General features: G+C 42.6%; 1 protein-coding gene across 1 annotated transcript in view; it reads right to left on the bottom strand.

Annotated features, from left to right (window-relative positions):
* CLSTN2 (calsyntenin 2) overlaps positions 1-20,350 on the bottom strand; it is a 394,670-nt gene that overhangs the window by 315,657 nt on the left and 58,663 nt on the right. Inside the window, exon 3 of the mRNA XM_006759844.2 lies at positions 9,686-9,808. Coding sequence (XP_006759907.1) covers positions 9,686-9,808 — 123 coding nt within the window. The remainder of the gene's footprint in view (positions 1-9,685; positions 9,809-20,350) is intronic.

Raw genomic sequence — 20,350 nt, 5'->3', positions numbered from 1 at the left:
AAGAGTAGAGAACGACGGACTGGGAAACCGCTCCTAGGGAACAGAATCGCCCTCACAATCGGGGGACCACTTTGAGGGCGAATAACTCAGAATTACAGAAGACAGGAAATTCCTACATTCAAGTTTCTCTCCCTAGAACGGCGGTGAACAGGGAATAGTAGAGAACGATGGACTGGGAAACCGCTCCTAGGGAACAGAATCGCCCTCACAATCGGGGGACCACTTTGAGGGCGAATAACTCAGAATTACAGAAGACAGGAAATTCCTACATTCAAGGGTTTCTCTCAAGCTTTCTAACACGGAACTCCACATCCCTCCTGTTGGGGTGACCAGCTCCCACCGGTAACCAGGACCTTCTCGGTTTATCGCATCCCAAGGAACTTTCAGTCCAGTGGTTCTCAACCTTCCTCAAGCCGCGACCCTTTAATGCAGTTCCTCATGTTGTGGTGACCCCCAATTTCATTGTTACAAATGGAACATAATTAAAGCATAGTGATTAATCACAAAAAATATGTAATTATATATGTGTTTTCCGATGGTCTTAGGCAACCCCGGTGAAAAGGGCGTTCGACTCCCAAAGGGGTCGCGACCCACAGGTTGAGAACCGCTGTGTCAAAGGCAAACCATGCTGGTTCACCTTCCTGAATGTCCCTGACTCTTCAGCCTAACTGATGGAGAAAGGCCCACAAGCCAACACTGGTTCTCCCTTAAACATCAGTTTGAACTGGAGCAGGACCTCACCAGAGTCTTCTCATTGAGAAGGCCAGGGTCACTGGTGAATAGCCCCCGACCCCCATTCAGACCCTGGAGCCCAGCCCCTGCTTTGGTATTTACCTGGGACCCTCGCCCTCTTTTCCTCCTTGCCTGGTCACCTCTTGCTTCTGCCCTCCTTCCTCTGTACTCTTAGTCTCTCCTCCAGCCAGCCCATAGGGTATCTCCCCTGAGCGCCTGGCCACGGAGCACAGGAGCAGCTTGTCTGACGGTACTTGAAGCGTCTCCAGCTGCTGCCAAAGAACCCGTTCAGCCAGACTCCCATGGGGAGCTTGGGCACCAGGATTAAGGCTGATCATGATGGAGGAATGGCAAACAGTAGAATCTCTCAGATGAGAGGGGCCATCCAAAACTGACCAAGGCTAAGCTGCCTTGCAGCAAAAATACACATGACCTTCAACATGAGAGAAATTAAAATCAGCAACAACAAAAGGCCAACGCAGACAGACAGCTTCAGGAACACTGAGAGCCAGGAAAGAGGATAATTTATGAGAAGAAAGATTTGCAAAGATTTGTTACTGTTGTGAGAAAAAATTCAAGGCGAAGACCAAAAACCTGGTTAGCTCCCTACTCTCCTTCCAGCAGAGTAGGTCCACCCTAGAAAGGGGCCACCTACCCCCTCCACGGCTGGAGAAAGGCTTTGTTCTCTTCTCAGCAAGGCAAGGATTTTGTGTCCCAGGCTCCCGGAGCCCAGAATTTATGTGAATGACCCCGTCCACCTAAACAGGGCTGAGATCTGCCTCCTGATCTGCTTGGCCATCAGCACAGAGAGGAAGGAGGACACAATGTGAAAGGGAAACAGTGGAGTGAGTGCAATGCCCATGGTGAGGTAACCAAGAAAGGACCCCAAATATTCCCCTAACACCATATCATTCACTGTTGAGGCTGGAAGCTGCCAAGCTGGCAGAAGACAACCAAGGAATGAATCCAAACTAATACTCTAATTCCAGAGTTATGGATACGTCAGGTCTTTCTTTCTCCAAGTCTGCCTGGCAGGCTCTCCAGCACCAGCAGAATCAGGACCATACGTGTGGTCCAAAAAGTCTTGTTGGCCCTAGAGACTAAAATTGGACCCTTCCATTCATTGTCACCCTCCCCAAAGATCACAAGCATCAACTTGACCAGGTCTTCTGACTTATCTACTGGTTGCTGTGCTCTCACCCCTCAACATTTTTAGCCTTTTTTTTTTTTTTTTTTTTTGGTTAATCCTCACCCAGTGATATTTTCCATCAATTCTTAGAAAGAGTAGAAGGGAGGGGAAGAGACAGAGAAAGAGAAACATCGATGTGAGAGAGACACATAGATGAGTTGCTTCCCACATACGCCCCGACCAGGGCTGGGGATTGAGCCTGCAATTGAGGTACATGCCCTTGACCAGAATCAAACCTGGAGCCTTTCAGTCTGTGGGGCACTCTATCCACTGAGCCAAACTGGCTAGGGCAATATTGTTCAGCTTTAAAGCAACTTCTGTATTGCTTTGATGAGTTCTCAAGTCGCATCTTGCCTATAGCTGGAAACCCTTAAGCCACAGTCACTATAGTGAGGAGGAGAATTCGTCATAGGGCTGAAGGCCTGAAGCCTGCAGAAACAGGACTGAGGGTTCCACCACAGGCTGCAGACAGGTGTGGGCGTTGAGTCTAGCTCTCACTTCCCTGTTTAATCTGAACCCCACCATCTGCTCAAAAATTGGGCAGTCACAGATCATATCAACAAAAACATTCGACAACACAATCTAATTTGTCACTGAAAATAGAACACACTTGTTTACTCACTATAGTTGAATTAAATCATAAACATAAAATACTAACTCCCACATTTGTATAAGAAAGATATCTCAAACAAAGTTGCCTATGGCAGTGTGAGTTCTAAAAATGGAAAAATATTGTAAACAATCTAAATATACAAAAATAGTGAAATGGTTAAATAAACTGTGATACAACCACATGATGTATAATTATGCCTACACTTTAGTAATATTTTTGAATATGTTCTAGTCAGCTTGGAAGATATCTGTAGAAGTGAAAACACAAAGACTCTGAACCATATATATACTATGATCCAAATTAATAAGAACTATGATCTATATATGAACAGAAAAAACATCTAGCAGGGTCTTAGGAGTGAGGGTTGATTTTGTTTTATTCTGTATCCTTCTTAGTAATTTTCACATGCACATGAATGAACAGACAGTGGCCCATGTCTTCCTGCTTCCTGCTTCCTGTTTATTCTTGATTCCAACACTGAGAGGTCCAAGACAGTGCCCGGACTTCAGATGCCAGAGAGGTCTGACCCTGATTCTCTACAGGCACGGCCATGGCGTGGCCTCTGAGGCCAAGTGAATGCTCAGAGAGCAGCGTGGAATACCAGGGAGCACCCTGCCTCTGGTCCTCAGAATGATCCCCAACACAAAGCAAGACACATTTGCTGTGAGGCTGATAGAGGTGGCTCCTCTGCTGCCAGGATTGGGACTCAGAGAGCCACGGGGCAGGTCAGACAGAGAAGGCTGGGTCCAGTACGGTGGTCCTGAGATTGCTGGATGGGGGAGTGAGGCCCAGATGTGGTTATTCTGTTGTCCCCCACATGGAACTCAGTCATAGACCTCTTTGATGGTTTTTGCCACTGCCATAAACTACCTACACACTTATTCCCTTACATTTTTCTCTACATGGGGGTTTAAAAAAATCTCAAATGAATTTATTTGAAAAGAGAACTGAAATGCCAGCAATACTTGCCTCAAGTAGAAAGTACCCTAAATAAAATACAACAGAGCATTCAAACTCTAGCTCGACACTATATGGCATGTTATGAGACTGAGCTTGCTTTTTTGTCAATAAGAGAGATTAGCAAGTGTTTGAGAGGTGTTGAAGACTTCTGGACCATCCCACACTGCACCTTTCTCCTTGACATAATCAGAAAGATTGGAAAAGAACTTAAAAGGGAACTTCAAATGGGATTCACCATTCTTTAACTCTATGTCCAGGTACCATATAAATCTTCTAATGCCAATGAGCTATGTCTCACACACACTGCACAATTGGCAAGGGAGAAGGAAGGCAGGATTTGGAGACAGAGGGTCTGGAACTGAGGGACAGAGCTGATCCATTCTCAGCTAGGAAATCTTGAACAGTAACTTAATTTCTCTCTCTAAGTCCAATGTTCTCATTTGCAAAACAGAATCACAATAGCTGGCCTACCTGTTTCACAGGGTTGGTGTAAGACTCGGATGCAATACTGTGTGTGCAGTAGCTGGCACACATATGTGTGCCTCTGTGTGTGTATATGTGTGTACATGTGTGTATTGATTAATAAAAGGGCATATGGTTCGCAATAATTAAAAGTATATCTTGCAACTAATAGACTATTCCACAGGGAAAATTATAGGCAGAATGTAAGGAAATGTATTTCCAAATAGTTTTATAGAGTTCTGCACAATTCACAAACTAGTTTCCCCTACTTTACTTAACTGATTGTCACCACATTGCCACACAAACCAGCAATCTAGGCAACATAGCTTGATGGTGACTGTATCAAGCCTTTAGACCAAACTCCAAAGTTACTTTTCTCCTTTCCTTAATGTCATTATTGCAGATTATAATCACATCACTATAACCAATCTGAAATGAATAAAACATATGTGGCTTATTGCTGATAATAAGAATTATGCTTCCTCTGATTATCCCATTATCATTGCGAAGATGATCAGAATTATGATATATTGGCCAGCTACTGGCTTCCAGAGAGTGCTCTTGGCACTTTATATTCGTATCTTATTTAACCCACATGGTAACCTGGGAGGAAGCACTGTGTTTACTCCCCATTTAAATATGAGGAAACTGACCCACATAGGAGTTCAGTAATGTATCTGGGACCATACAGCTAGTCAGTAGCAGAGCCTAAATGTAAAACCATGGTCATCCGGTCAACCAGCTGTTCACAACCAGCATTCCCTTCTCACCATGAGAAACCATGGCACTGCAGGCCCTCAGGGATGGTCAATGCCATCAGGCACCTGTGGGGCCCAAAGCACACACAAGGGCCCAGGACAGGTCCCAAGAGAGGGGCAGACAAATGTGCAGAACAAGGACAGATGGAGTTAATCATGGAGCAAAGAGCACCTCCTGCTGCAACTAGCCAATCACACCCGGCCAAACCATGTCCCAGGCAATTTCCTGGGCAGCCTTTGGAGAGGCACCCAGCCGGAGGAGCCAGCCAATGATGTGGATCATTCTCTGAAGCACTCCCCTTACAAAAGACAAGTCCAGACCGACCCAATGTGGACAAATGGATAGTTCTATTTTCTCTGAGCAGCAGTCTAATTTCCTTCCAATTTTAAAGTCTCCACAGTTTCCTAACAAGCCTCCGTGGGGCTCATGTAGAAATTAATAAGTTCAAAATGTACCCAATTTGCTTTCATTATCTTTTTTTTTGCCATGCAGCGGATAGAATTTTCATTATTACTCAAGGATTTTTCTGTATCTGATTCTTTTAGAAGGTCATGTCCACTGGGCTCAGATACTGGGTTGAGAATTAAATCAGGTCTAACAGACTTAACCGAGGTCCGAGGGAAGTCTCTCGGACTAAGAGTTGGTGCCTCTACTAATCAGGTGGGGCAGGTACAAAACGTGATATAATAGGAAGAGAGACTCAGAGCAGGTGGAGAGGCGCAGCCGCACAGCTAGCCTGCTCTGAGATACTGAGCAAGTGGTGGGGTCTCTCTGTGAGTTAGATGTCTTATCTATGAGACAGGCAGACAGAAGGATCTGGAAAAGAAAACTAAACTTTATTAAACTTCGACATCTCGAATCACTACAACATGCATCAAAGACGGTCTTTAAATTTAATCAAAACAGCAACCCTGGAAAGCTTATATTATTTTACCGATAAAGGCAGTGAGGCTCCTGTAATTGGCGATTCCATTATATTGTCACTAAATCACTTGCTGTGTACCATTAATGGGAATGTAAGCCGTACAGCCACTAAAGAAAATGGTATGGAGGTTCCTAAAAACATTAAAGATAGAACTACCATAGGATCCAGAAATCCCACTTCTGGGTATATAAAATCAGGATAGCAAACAGATACCAATGCTCCCATGTTCACTGCAGCATTACTCCCAATAGCCAATCTATGAAAACAGCCTAAGTGCCCGCCAACAGATGAAAGGATAACGGCATGTATGTGGATGCAATGGAATTCTATTCAGGCACGAGAAAGAAGAAAGTCCTCCCATTTGCTACAATATAGATGGACCACATTGAGGATATTATGCTCAGTGAAATAAGCCACAGAGAGAGACAAATACAGCATGGTGTCACTTATGTGTAGGTTCTTTTACATGGCCTCCCTTATATGTGTTATCACTATTATGTGGAATCATTTATATCACATACATGTTGTCACTTATATGTGGATTCACTTATAAGTGGAATCAGCTTTGAAAAGCCAAACTCACAGACACAAAGAGAAAAATAGTGGTGACAAGGAGGGTAGGGGACATAGGGAGATGTTGATCAAAGGGGAAAAACTTTCAGTTATAAGATGACTAAGTTTGGGGAATCTAATGGATAGCATGATTACTATAGTTAACAACACTGAGTTTGATACTTGAAAATCGTTAAGAGAGAAGATCTTAAATGTTTTCACCACACAAACACATACACATAGCGGTAATTATGTGAGGTCCTGGATGTGTTAGGTAAGGCTATGGTTTCATCATTTTACAATACCTATACTTATCAGATCAATACACTGTATACTTTAAACTTACACATGTGTTATATGTTGATTATATCTCAATAAAGTTGGAGAAAAGAATAATAAACTATAGAATATTAATTGAATAGGGAAGCATTCCCACACCATTTACTCATCCACTTAATCAGATGCATAAGAGTATTTAATAAAATGGTATATTTTCATTTTTTTAGTGGGAAAAATAAGTTATAATATTGACTATACGGTAGAAAACAAAGTAGAAAAATCAGTGGAAGGGAATACACTAAACTGTTAACAGAGGCTCTGGGGATAAGAAAACATTTTTCATACTTTTCTTGGTGCTTTGCTATATTTTTCACATTTCCTACAATAAACACTTATTATTGTCAAAATCAGGAGCTATACAATAAAAATTATTTTAAAGCCCTGCATTTATATGGAAAATGGAATCATGCTTTTTTATTTAAACAAATGACACTTTACATAGAAAATTTTCTTTAAAATTTTTTTAAAGGAGAAGTGGAAATCACAGGAAAAACAAACAAACAAAAATAATACAAACGGAACCATCGCCCTCAAAGCTTCTAGCTTACCTCGCAGGCTAAATTGGAAATCCAGACCAGTGGGAAAGGGGTGGAACAGGACAGAATACAAGAGCAGTTGATAAGGGGGGACTAGAGGCTGCAGTTGACTTCAAGGAGTGATGGAGCTGGCAGATATGAATTTTTCAATTTTATGAGAATGATAGGGATCTGAAATAAATCTGTATTTTCTTTTTAAGATAAATGTTTTAAAATAAACGCTTGCAGCATAGATGGATGGCTAGTGCCTGTGTTCTGCCTTAGAGCTAATCATAAATAACATGGAGAAAAATAGCTTTGACCATTTTAAAAAGCATCTTTCTTTTTTGCTCTTAAGAGCCTGGAAGATTATATTTTGATGCATTAAGCAAGAATTTCTTTAATACAGCAGCAAATATCAGGGATAGTAGAGAAATTGCCTTCAGATGAAAATAACGAGTCAGGGCTTGGTTTAGAAGCAAACCTTCATTTCAAGATGTGCCTGGAAACCCATGGGCACATATGATGGTTAGAATACAAATTCAAGTTTAATTGCATTTGGTAGGTTTATGATTTAAGGAAGTCCTTTGGTGACGCTTCAGGTAAAATTGATAATTGTCCCTGAGGCCTACCTCCAAAGAAGGTAAGTGATCTTTTGTAAATCTAAACTTTCAAGGATCAGATTTGCTTGAAATGGTCCTTCCACCCCCACTCCACCCCCATTTTGGTCTGTACATTAGAACGCTTATCATTGGACTGCAGAACAGTTTTTCAACCACTTTCATTTTCTAGTTCACTAAATGATGAAACAGGGCCGTACCGAGGGCAGACATAACAATCAGACACCTCCCTCATCCCTTAAAGAGCTAGCCTCACTACACTAACGTGGCTTAACAGCATCCATTTGCTCACCATTTAAAATGTCATTGGTTTTCTCTGTTTTAAACAGGGATCACACAATGGGATGGAAAGGTGACTGGGAGGGCCCGCCGGGTGGAAGGATCTCTGCACATGGGCTCTGGGGTAGCAGGGGCGGAGGGAAGCCAGGAGCACATGGCGTGTCTGGAGAGGGAAGTGGCAACTGGGCTCTGCATTCTGACCTGATTCATCAACATCAACTAGAATCCTCCTTTTTTTTATGCTCAATCTCCCAATCGCTAAAGGTTATGTCTGATTTGTTTAAGCACACAGTGTAAGCCAAACCCAACATGTTCATAACCCAAACGTTTTTGCTAGTGTTTGTTTTAAAATTTCATTTCCGGAGACTGTTAAGAATTGTTGATTAACCCCAATACCGTTTAGTTATGTCCAAGAAAGAGAGGAGTTAGAATATTCCCAGGCCGGCAAAAGGGTGGGGGAGACGCCTCGTCGTTTGTGGAAAAGACAGCGTGGGGTTTAAACTTCCCAGTGGAATCTGCTTGAGCTGAGACTCCGAGGATGGCGGGAGGATGTATGGAAATGTCCCAACTCCACACCATGGAAGTCACAGTCAGGTGGCCGCGGTGGTTATCATTCAACATAACATCAAGATAAAGCCTCTTCCGAGAGCTCAGAGCATCTGCCCCATGCTCTGCAAGAATGCCTACGGGTTTATCTTCACATCGGGCTGAATTTGCCCCATTTAACCCGCCCCCTCGCTCCTCACTTTATAATATTCTGTAATGGAAAAAAGGCCCTTCACAAAGCTTACCTCTTCAAAGTGCAAAAGAACCAATTTTTTTTTTTCTGCCCAAGGAGCTCATAATGTAGCAGACAAACTGTCAGAAAAAATAGACTTCATCATGGCGAAAACCTCAGCCGGGCACCCATCTATCATAAAGCAATCTTCTAGAAATCTTGAAAACCTTCATTAAATTTCCTGTCTGTCTCCTGACAGTTATAAAATGTTAACAATATTACTCATGATGCAGGCATCTTCAGGAAGTCTTTGTTCAGTCTCTCCGCCCCCTGCCATCACCCATCCCCTTCTCTTTGCCAAAAATCCATGGAAACATGAGACATGGCCGCACGCTTCACACACCCGACCTGGGACCGGGACTTTGCAGGTTAGAGAGGAAGTAGCCGTAGCCTTGAAAATGACAAGGCTCTCTGTCCACAAGCCGCACACTGCCAAATGGCATGCCTTTGGGTTCCTCCTCCACACGCAACACCCACTTTGAAGCTCAAGGGCACGACTCTGTCCTACCTTGAGCAAGTGTCTCCTGGTCTTTTTTCTTTCCCTTTCCTCTTAGCAATCTAGGAAGCTACAAGTTTCCACCTGTCCAGGATATGTGGGTAGTGGGGACAGTGGTCATACATTTTCTTATGTCTGTAGGTCATCTTTCTAGAGACAACTCCCCTATGGAATGTACTAGTCCAACTTTTCCAACATCCAGGGGCCACTTCAGCAATATACCACCTCTCAGAAGCAGAAGCAATAAGCATCTTGCATTGGGAATGACACCAAGGACAAAAACCATACGGAGATACAGAATCCGCACCAGAAATCAGAAGAGGCAGGCAGCTTCGGAATCACAGGCTGACCTGTAAGACCCACAGCATAGTGACAACAGCTATACAGCTGGAGCCTGGGCCTGGTGAGGTTCCCCAGCTCGTCTCCACAGCCAGCCCAGCCCAGCCAGGCTAAGCCATCACCTTACCTGCAAAAGGAACTGGGGCGTCTTTGTCCAGGGCTACCAGCGGTGGGTCCAAAATGACTGTATCATTGTTCTCAGTAATGACTCCATGATACGATGTCTCGATCCATGGCTTGTGCTTGTTGACTATGGGGGAGAAAAGAAAGATGGACATTTAAGATCGTCATTTGAATAACAAATCCATAATAATAATATTAATATTGTATATTTATCCAATTGTAGGCTCTCATTCAACCACCATAGAGCATGTGAAGTCTCATTTTATAGCCAAGGAGGCTCCAGATAATTAAAGAGAGAGGCGCGACAGTTCACTCCAGGCACACAGAAAGTAAGGCCAGCACCGAGACGCAAACACGGGTTGTGGCTGTAAGAGGTCATGGACCGTTTACCTTACCACAGCCCCATTATTTCTATTTCTGGATGCCCCGTATAGATATTGTCAAAAATGGATTAAAAGCTTTCATTCTCAAAAACTGCCATCTATTAATAGATGTTTCAGAGTTTAAGTCCATGATCAATCAACAGACTAGCAGATTATGGCTGTGTGCTGGGATTTCTAACCTGATTTCTGACTTCAGCCTAATGTGATCCACAATTAGAAACTGCTACTGCATTTCATACACATACATACATGTACATATAAGTACCAACATATCTGTAAAGATATAATGAACATTTGAATATTTCCTGATCATTTACTGGTTGAATTGTGTCCCCCAAAACATAGGTTGGGGTCCTAACCTCCAGCACCTTGAAATATGACTTATTTGGAAATAGGGTCTTTATGGAGGTAATCAAGTTACAATGAAGCCATTAGGGCAGGACCTAATCTAAAATGACTGGTGTCCTTATAAAAAGGGAAAATTTCAACACAGAGACAAGACATGAGCACAAGGAGAACGCCATGGGAAGAGTGGAGTTGTGCTGTCACAAGTCAAGAAACCACCAGCAGCCAGGAGAGAGCATTCTGAGAAAGTATGGCCCTGCTGACAACCTGATTGGAGACTTCTGGCCTCTAGAACTGTGAGACAATACATTTCCGTTTTTCTCAGCTACCTTGTGTGTGGTACTTTGTTAAGGCAGCCCTAGAAAATGAATACAAGATACTTATAGTCAACAGTGGCTAATAAAGGGTACAGAATTACAGTGGGGCGTGCCCTTATTGGTGTAATATTCCTGTGTGAGAATCTTAACTGATGAATATTCCATTTCTGCCAATTCCATCGCCTTGATTTGGTGCTGGCCCCACTGTCTCCTATCCAGATAGCAGCCATGACTGGTCTTCTAGTAAGAAGTCTTGCCCCACCCTAATTCACCCTCCACACTGGGATGCTGAGTGAACTTTCTAAAATATTCATTGGTTTACTCAACTGTGAGTGCCTCGGTGGGACCTTTTATTCCCCACGTAACCTCAGGGGCAGGGACCTATGCCTTGCTATTCTCAGGTGCTTTAGAAACAAAATGACAGGTTAGACGGAGCTGTAGAATCATCGAAGGATAGGATCCTGATGCCAAGCCTCACCCCCTGCTTCACAGTTTAAAAGTGTCATCACACACATAATGCTCCACACAACAACCCGAGAGGTAGATGTGATTTTATAAAGCAATGAAGATGCTACTTCCACAGGTGTGACTTCCAAGATGACCACAGCATTCATAACTAATAGTGAGAAAACCAAAAACTCTTCCATACTCAGTATCCAAAAAGCACGCGCACGTGTGCACGCACACACACACACACACACACTCATATGTTATACACATTCTAATATATAACACCCATTATAATATATATACATGTTTTATTACATATTTTTTCAGTAAACATGGCAAAACAAGAGCTTCTAGATTTGAGAACAGCCTCACTGCAATGGCTCCTGTGCCCTTAGCCCGAGCCACCTTTTTGCTCCTTCCCACTGATTCCACAGCAGTTGTGAACTAACCCAGAGGTAGTTTAGTGGGGCAGGGACGTATGCCTGGCTAGTCTCAAGTCTTGTCCCCTGATGTCCATTTCTGCTGATTGGATCATTCCCAGGGCAGACAGCAGCTCTGTCTACGACAGGTCTGAAAGGGGCCGCATACACATCCATGCTCACTTGTTGGTATTTAATCCAGTGCTTCATTATGGACCCAAAATAAGGACAGCCACCTGGGCTGTCCCCACACTCCTTTGCTCTTTTATTAGCCGTCACCACAAATGCAATGTAAATAATTTGCAGCTGTTGAAGGAAATAAGCTTTTCCCCCTTTCATTAAAGCTACGGGCCTATTCATTAGAAATGTGGCCAGAGGATGTGCCAGGAGCTCACCCAGCATTTCAGATTCATTATGCCACTTGGCTCAGTGGCAGACCACAGAATCCAGTCACAGTTGCTGGTTGTCAGCCATGGCTTAGCCACTTCAGGGCTGGTCCTTTGCAAATCAGTTGGCCACAAAGACTTTTTACTCCCTCACCTGCCAAATGGGGAATATAACACCACTCACGGGGTTGTCATGTCATTCAGATGGGCTGGACACACACTCTAATGTCCACCAACCTGCTCTCTGGGCAGTGACAGTGTCTGCAGGAGAGGTGATTATAGACCTTAAAGTTGAGGTTCTGCTCCCTCTTAGGGGGAATGGGTTTCTTTCCTTCTATCTACAGGCCTGCCTCTCTTTGCTCCTATCACTACTACAGCTATTTGAATGCCTATCATACATTAGACATTTTACATACAGTCATTAATCCTCACAACAACTTTATTAGTATCTCATTTTGCAGATAGGAACTGAGGCTCAGAAGGGTTTAAATGTTCCCATTTTGGAAAATATGAATGTTAACATCCCTAAAATGTTCTCATTTCTTTCCCCACTTTATTTATATATATTTTTAAATCCTCCCGTAAGGACATACATGTGTTTTATCCTCACCAAGAATATGTTTTTATTGATTTTAAAGAGAGAGGAAGGGAGGGGGGAGAGAGAAATATCAATTGGCTACTTCCTATGCATGCCCTGACCTGGGATGGAACCTGCAATGTAAATGTAGGTATGTGCAATGACTGGGAATAATCCCATAACCTTTTGGTGTATGGGATGATGCTCTAATCAATTAAGCAATTCGGCCAGGGCTCTTTCCCACTTTATAACTTCCTTCAGATCTATCTCAACTTTTGCTTTGTCAAGGTCGATAAACATCTGCATTTTGACATGGAACAAAAATTAAATCATTTTTTGGTTTCTTTATAAACCCAATCCTCAGGATTGCAAAACGAACAGCTTAAATTTACATTATTTTGACTATGAAGATGTCATAGATGGCTGAGCCAAGTATTTTGCAAGCATTACATTTCCTTCTTACTGGTCCAACCATTGTTCCAAGAACAATGTTCCTTGTAACCAGACCAACTGGGTTCTTGATTCTTTTGCTCCATCAAATGAACAAAGCACACTCCATTTTAACTTGCATTATATATGAAACCAGCCTCTTTTGCATATTATTTTGTTTTCTGAACCTCATGATGTCTCTTTATTGAGTTATGAAACACAGGATTTCTTCCCCACATCCCAACCATATTATAGCTTTTTAATCATTCCATCTATTACTCATTCCTCTTTTTAAAAATGGAGATAATTACTTCATAGGAATGTTATAAAAATCACATATAATCATCTATGCAAATCTTGTACCCCCAGACCAATAGGCATTCAAATTCTCTCATGTCTCCTAGCTCATCTCATGCTTCTGAGTAGCTCAAGTGTGGCCTTGCACTCTCAGAGGTATTTAGCCCAGCTTCATTCATTCAACAAGTATTTATGGAGGTGCCTCAAATATGCAAAAACAGTTTAAGTGTTGGTAGTAACATGGGGGAAAGTCCCTGAAAAAACATGTGATAAAATTTAACATCCATTCATAATTAAAACTATTGGCAAATAAGGAATATAAGGGAACTTCCTCAATCGGATAAAGAACACTTATGAAAACCTGTCGCAAATGTCATGCTTCATGGTTAAAGAGTGAATGCTTCCCAGAAGCAAGAAGAATACAAGCATGCCCACTCTTATCTTGTGCTATACTACTCACATTGGACTAGAAGTTATAACTCGTGCAATAAGGTAAGAAAAATCAGGCTGGAAATTGAAATTGTTTTTAGTTGCAGAGAACATGATCATCAATGAAGCAAATTCTAAGGAATCTCCTAAAATGGTACTAGAACTAGAGAGTAAGTTTAAGAAGGTCTCAGTATAAAAAGTTAATCAATTATATTTCAATTCACTAGCAGTGAACAATTGAAAATTTACATTAAAAATACTAATGTAATAGCATAAAAACCATGAAATGCTTAAGAATAAGTTTCACAAAATACATACATGATCTGTACAGTGAAACCTCTAAAACATTGCAGAGAGAACTTAAAGACGATCTGGAACAGTTTTAATGGAAGATTCAATATAGGGTAAGATGTAAATGTTCCCATAATTGAGCCATTGGGTCAATGCAAATCAAAAAAAGTAGAATTTTGTTAATGAATAAACTAATTTTAATTTTTTGATGAAAATTAAAAAGACTTGACATCACCAAAAACAATTTTTAAAATGAAAAGCAAAGTTGGAGATCTTACACTACCTGATTTTAAGAGTTATTATAATGCTACCTTAATGAAGAGAGTTTGCTATTGACATGAAGATGGACATATAATGAAAAAAAAGGAATACAGTGTGAAGAAACAGATGCACATACACAATGGCCAATTAATTTCTGACAAAGTTTCCAAGATAATTCAATGGAGGAAAAGGATGGTCTTGCCATTAAATGCTGCTGGGAAAATTAGACCCATATCCAAATTTTTCAATCCTACTGCACAATCATATACAGAAATCAGCTCTATATGGATTTTGGTCCGAAACACAGGAGTTAAAATGATAAAAGAAAGCATAGGAAAAAAATCTTAATACCTCGGGTTAGGCAAAGATTTGAAGGGGCAAAATAAACATGAACCATAAAAGATAAAATTGATACATAAAAAGTATAAATACCTAATTTTTGAGAAACACACTTAGGAAATATTTTTAAAACCACAGACTGGAAGAATATATTTGCAAAACATAACATAAGGAATTTTTACCGATACATATAAAGAATTCTTGCAGCTCAATAATAAGACAAATAATCTGTTGAAAATGGCACACACAAGAAATGAGCAGACCTGTTACCAAAGTAAATATATGAACAGCAAATAAGAACAAGAATAGATGCTCAACATTAATCATCTTCAAGCATATGCAAACCCAAAATGGGATAACAGCACCCCTTCACTGAATGGTTAAAATAAGACTGGCAATCCCAAGTTCTGATGACAATGTTAAGCAACTGGTCTGTTTGCTGGTAAGAATATAAAAGAAGACATTTTGGAAAATGTTTTAGCACTTTGGAAAATAGTTTAGCAATTTCTTGTAAAATGACTCAGCAATTCCATTCCCAGAATCTATCCAAGAGAACTGAAAACATGAATTACACAACAAGACTTGTATGTAAATGTTTGTAGAATCTTTATTCAAAATAGTGCCAAGCTGGAAACTAAAATGGCCATCAACTAGTGAAAGGATAAACAAATGTCAATATATTCCTATAATGGGCACACATTCAGCAATCAAAATAAATCAACTATTGATTCATACAACAAAGTGGATGAATACCCAAAGCATTTTGCTGGTGAAATGAAGTGAAATAAGTCAGATGTTTAAGACTACATGCTGTTTGATGACATTCATATGACATTCTAAAAAATGCCAAAGGATAAGGACAGATAACGGATCAGTAGTTGCTAGGGTCTGGGGGTGGGGTATGCTTGTAAATGGGCACAAGGGAACTTTCTAAGATGCTGGAACTGTCCCGCATCTTTTTATTGTTGCTGTCCTGCCTCTGGATTGTGGTGATGGGTACACCTGTCTGCCTCTGTCAAACTTATTGATCTGACATTTCAAAATTTTATTATGTGTGAATTATACCTCAATTAATATGGGGCAAGAATAAAGTCCTCATTCTCAAGAGACTCTCAGACTAGAGAGGGATCCATGATAAGGAAATCATATAATGAAAACCTATGCATGGTGTGAGGTCAGTAAGAAGAGGAAAAGCACCAACCCAGATGGTTATCCAGAATTACTTCCTGGAAAAAGTAGATCTAAGTCATGAGCAATAGGAATTAACCAAGGATAAAGGATGTTGAGGATCCCAGACAGAGGAACATGCAGAGGCACAGGCCCAATAGTAAAAGCACCTGGTTCACCATGGGGGGAATGTGAACAGATCCATTTGGCTGGAGAACAAAGTTTGAAGGGCAAAGCCAGCCAAGAGGCTTGATTGATAGGTAGCATCTGCATCACCCAGGGTTCACTGGCAGGCCCAGAATCATCCAGTGACACTTCCAAATCCTGGCTTCATGGAACACTCGAGAACTATCTCCTTTCCAGAAAGAAGCAATAGGTGGCTTAGCTGTTATTTCTTATTTAATCAGTTCCCTTATTTAATCAGAACAAATATTTTCCCTTTTTGTTCCAAGAGATCGAAGCCAATCAGTTCATGCTTTGCTCCATTTAGATATAACTTCAGAACTGACTTCAATTCTTCACAAGATAATATCCCTCTTTGCTACAACTCTTCTTGAGCCTGCGCTCTGTCATATCATGCCCCCTTAACACTGCTTTTTGAGTCTGTCTTGTCTTTTTCTCTGTGATGTTTCAGTATTTAGAAAATGCCCGTGCTCACACAGAAGAAACACAACGTGATATTTCTGCTCCACTTATGGAGAAATTAGATCTCCCACCCAACGTGCCTTTAACTAAAGCACAGACGCATTCTTGGGAGCACACCTTGGCTCTCTTCTCTTTGCTCCCACCTCTGAAAACGCGCATAAATACTCAATGCAAGCTTCAGGGCTGATGGTTTACCCTTTGAATCTTTCTACTTTCATCCTGGAGTTGACCCTCTGGCCATTGTTAGCTCCTTGATCCTCAGAACTCCAATATTTCTCCCTGGGTAAAGTAAACTGTGAGTAAAAAACATGCTGTACTGACTGCAAAATGCTCTAGTGAGGTTAACTACACCCTAGTAAAGAAGTCATTCTAGACATTAGGCTGATCCTTACCCTGTCATGCCCAACTCTCCCATCTAACCCGATCCCCTGGTAGAGCTGTGTAGACCAGTGTGCATCTAACTCATGAAGAAAATGATGCATAGAGTAGGCTAGGCCAACTGATTAGAGATTTAAATTTTCATTTAAGAGACCCAGAAATTATAATTTGCTTGGTGACGGGCACGTGAGAAAAAAAGTTCAGAAGGGGTTGTGACTGGCATTTGTGCAATTATCAGTCAAGGTTTAGGGGAAGCTGAGAAGCCATGAAAATCAGAGGAAGCTAATCTACCAGGAGACAGAGAAGCTGAGAGCCAGGACCTGAGCAGCTGCAGCAGTGCTGGAGGCTCCCACTCCTGCTTTCCAGCTAGGCCCCGCTCACCCTTCATGGGCGTGTCCGCCTGCCATGGGTGTTGGAAGTTGCCAAGGGCAGCTTCTCACTAGTTCTTCTCACAACCACCGCTTACAAAAATGTGTACTAGTTAGAGTGGGTGTCTGTTCTTGCTATAAGGTGATTCCTAACTACAATAATTATAATAGCACCTTTAAAAAGTCATTCTATTTCCTGCTTCAGAGTGAGTGTGGGAGTGGCCTGTATAGGTGAGTGGTAAGCCTGCTAAAGGCAAAGCTGATCCTACACTCCCCTGCCTGGGATCCAGCAGCAACTCTCTGCCCTCGACCATAAGATCAGGTGAAGCCACCAAAAGACTTCAACTCCCTTGATTTCCCGTGCCTTTGCCTTCATGGTGACATCTAATTCCTCTCCTCTCATTCCTTCCAGAGTCATCTCCAGCCCCACCTCCTCCACTTGTGCTCCTCTGTGCCCCAATGTCACCCTGTACTGCCTGCTCTCACTGCTATTAGCTGTTTCCCTGTCCCTCTCTCCCATGGAATTGTGGGCCCTCTAGAGGGGAAGGCAGCATCCTAGGTGTGATGATGTCTACAGGTCCCAATATAGTGACCAGCACATTGATACATGAGCTGAGCACACCTTTGCCTTGCTGGCACCTGTAATGCCTGAAGCAATTAGCAGCACTTTGATTCCAAGGAGCAGGTATTCTTACATTATCCAAGTAGAAAAAGGGCACGCCTCCCAAATCATAGGGTGACATTTGCCATCGCTTAATTAGAGGCAATGTATACCTCTTGCTAAGGGTACCAATTAGAGTTTCAAATACAAATTCCATGTGTGTGACTCCCATATGCAAAGGCTCACAGAAAATGAGGGTTCCATTGCACTGTTTTAATTGGGTGGAAAAGCTCTTGAGGGAGGATGACCGAGTCATTAATCCTCATCTGCTTGGTAGGTGCTTTCAGTGAGGGTGGAACATGGCTTTCCTTCCCTTCCTCCCTCCTTTTCCTGTACCCATTTATCCACAATCCTGATTTTTCTTTCTTTCCCCCTGTCCCTTTCTATTCATAAACACTCACTTGTCGGAAGCCTAGGGATGAACCATGAGCCATTATCATTGGGTGCTGGCATCGGGGCCAGGAGCAGAGCCAGGAAGGATTGAGCACTGGGGGGTTGTGCAATCTTACAAGAGGGGATTTTCAGTTGTCTCTACTCAAGGGTAGATCTGGATAAAGCCAATGGCCCAAAGCTTGCTCTAAGACAGACCCTGAAGTTGGGTGTGGGGTATACTGTGCTCAATGTCACAGTGCTGTCACTAGGTAAGCAACTGTGTAAACAGGGTGTCCTAGCTGAGTCGTTCAATTCTTCCCAGATCTCTGCTCTCGCTCCTCTATAAAATGGACCATCCCCCAGGGTTGCTGGGGAGAAGACAAAATGAGACCCTGAGTCAGAGCTGACTCTGTGGTGACCAGCACCTCATATGTCCCCAGCAAAGGCATTTTGATTCTGAACCTCTACACTCAGAGGTTGGGGTGAGAACCCACATGGGACCCAGAGTGCCCAGATAGGCAATGCCCAAGTCACCCAGAGGGAAAACCACAACAAAATGTCAAAATGAAACAAGATAGCTCTTTAAAAACCACAGAGGCTTCCAGAACAGGGTAGCCATAGTAACACACCCAGAATATCATCCTCTGGGTGTGGCTAGAAGCTGGAAGAGGAAGAGAGGGGTGTGGAGGGCGGAGGTGGAAGGCAGGGTCCTCCTCCCCCACCCCCAGATTCCCTGCTGAGACTGGAAAGGAGCAGCCTTAACAAAATCCGCAAAACTCCTCAATGAACACAGAGGTTTATCCATATTTTTGGCAACTTCCTTTTGGAATAAAAAGTTGGCTTCTTAAGAGATAACTTAAATGGAGGCATATTTTAAAAAGATCTTTGATACAATTCACACTATGGGGGGAAAAACAGCAGACCAAATGGAAACTGTGGGTGGTATCTGTGATTGTGCCTTTTCAAGCGGTTCCTTAGCGACTGCTCTGGGTTTGGGCTCCGATCCTGTTGATAGTCACATTAAGTGACTGAAACTGCAAGGGAGCCCGTGAGGTAGCACAGTAAAAGTCACTGGTGCCTGCCCAACGCGCTCTGTTCAGCCCCTCCACCAGCTGCTGGGATGCTGAAAGCTAATGACTCACAGATGCTTCCTATCCAGAGCGCTGCCTTTGGCCAACAGGCACTGCCTCTCCAGGAAACGACGGGAAGCTATGCCTCCCCTACAGCCCCAAACAATGGCTGATTGATACTGGGGTGTAACATCTTGGCCCTTTGCCTCAAGTTAAGACATAGCTGTGGTACCCTCCAAGCTTTTCCATGGGATCACCAGAGTATATAATTTCCTTGCTCAGTTTCTTCAGCTGCTCTCCCTGTTCCCCTGCTTCCCGAAAGGTTTCATCTCAATAAAACACTCACAAAACAATCTCCTTTTTCAGGTTCAGCTTCTAGGAAACCTATCCTAAAACAGACGTCATGCCCTAACTGGTTTGGCTCAAGGGATAGAGCATCGGCCTGAGGACTGAAGGGTCCCAGGTTCGATTCCAGTCAAGGATATATACCTTGGTTGCAGGCACATCCCCAGTAGGAGGTGTGCAGGAGGCAGCTGATCGATGTTTCTCTCTCATCGATGTTTCTAACTCTCTATCTCTCTCCCTTCCTCTCTGTAAAAATCAATAAAATACATTTTAAAAATTTTTTTAAAAAGAAAAATAAGGTGTAATATGCAAATGGTCATTACGTAAGGACCGACCCTGCCCCCTGCCGTTTCCCGGGGGTGAAGCTCAGAGCAGAACTTCATTTTGAGGTTGATCAATGTTTTAGGAAACGTGCTGCTTTGTATGTTTATAGTGAAGCCACTGTCACGTCACGTCACGTCCACACAGGAGCGTGGGGGGTGCCCGAGGGAGGGCTCTGTGCTATTCGAGGGATTTGAAGACACGTGACACAGCTGTGGGCTGAGTGTGGGAGAGGCGATCTGTGAACGCTCAGTCCTTCCCGCTGCTTCACGCCTGTGCGTGTGCGTGTGCGTGTGCGTGTGCGTGTATATATATATATGGTATATATAAAGGAATTGGCTCACCCCTAGCAATGGGCAAGGAGACACCTGTTTGGTGATATTGCTCTGATATCAATCGGGGGCAAAGCAGATGTACAG

This window comes from Myotis davidii, unplaced genomic scaffold (assembly GCF_000327345.1).
Source record: "Myotis davidii unplaced genomic scaffold, ASM32734v1 scaffold415, whole genome shotgun sequence".
Classification (NCBI taxonomy): Eukaryota; Metazoa; Chordata; class Mammalia; order Chiroptera; family Vespertilionidae; genus Myotis; species Myotis davidii.
The sequence above is the reverse complement of the archived record's forward strand: the minus strand, read 5'-3'. Positions and strand labels throughout refer to the sequence as shown.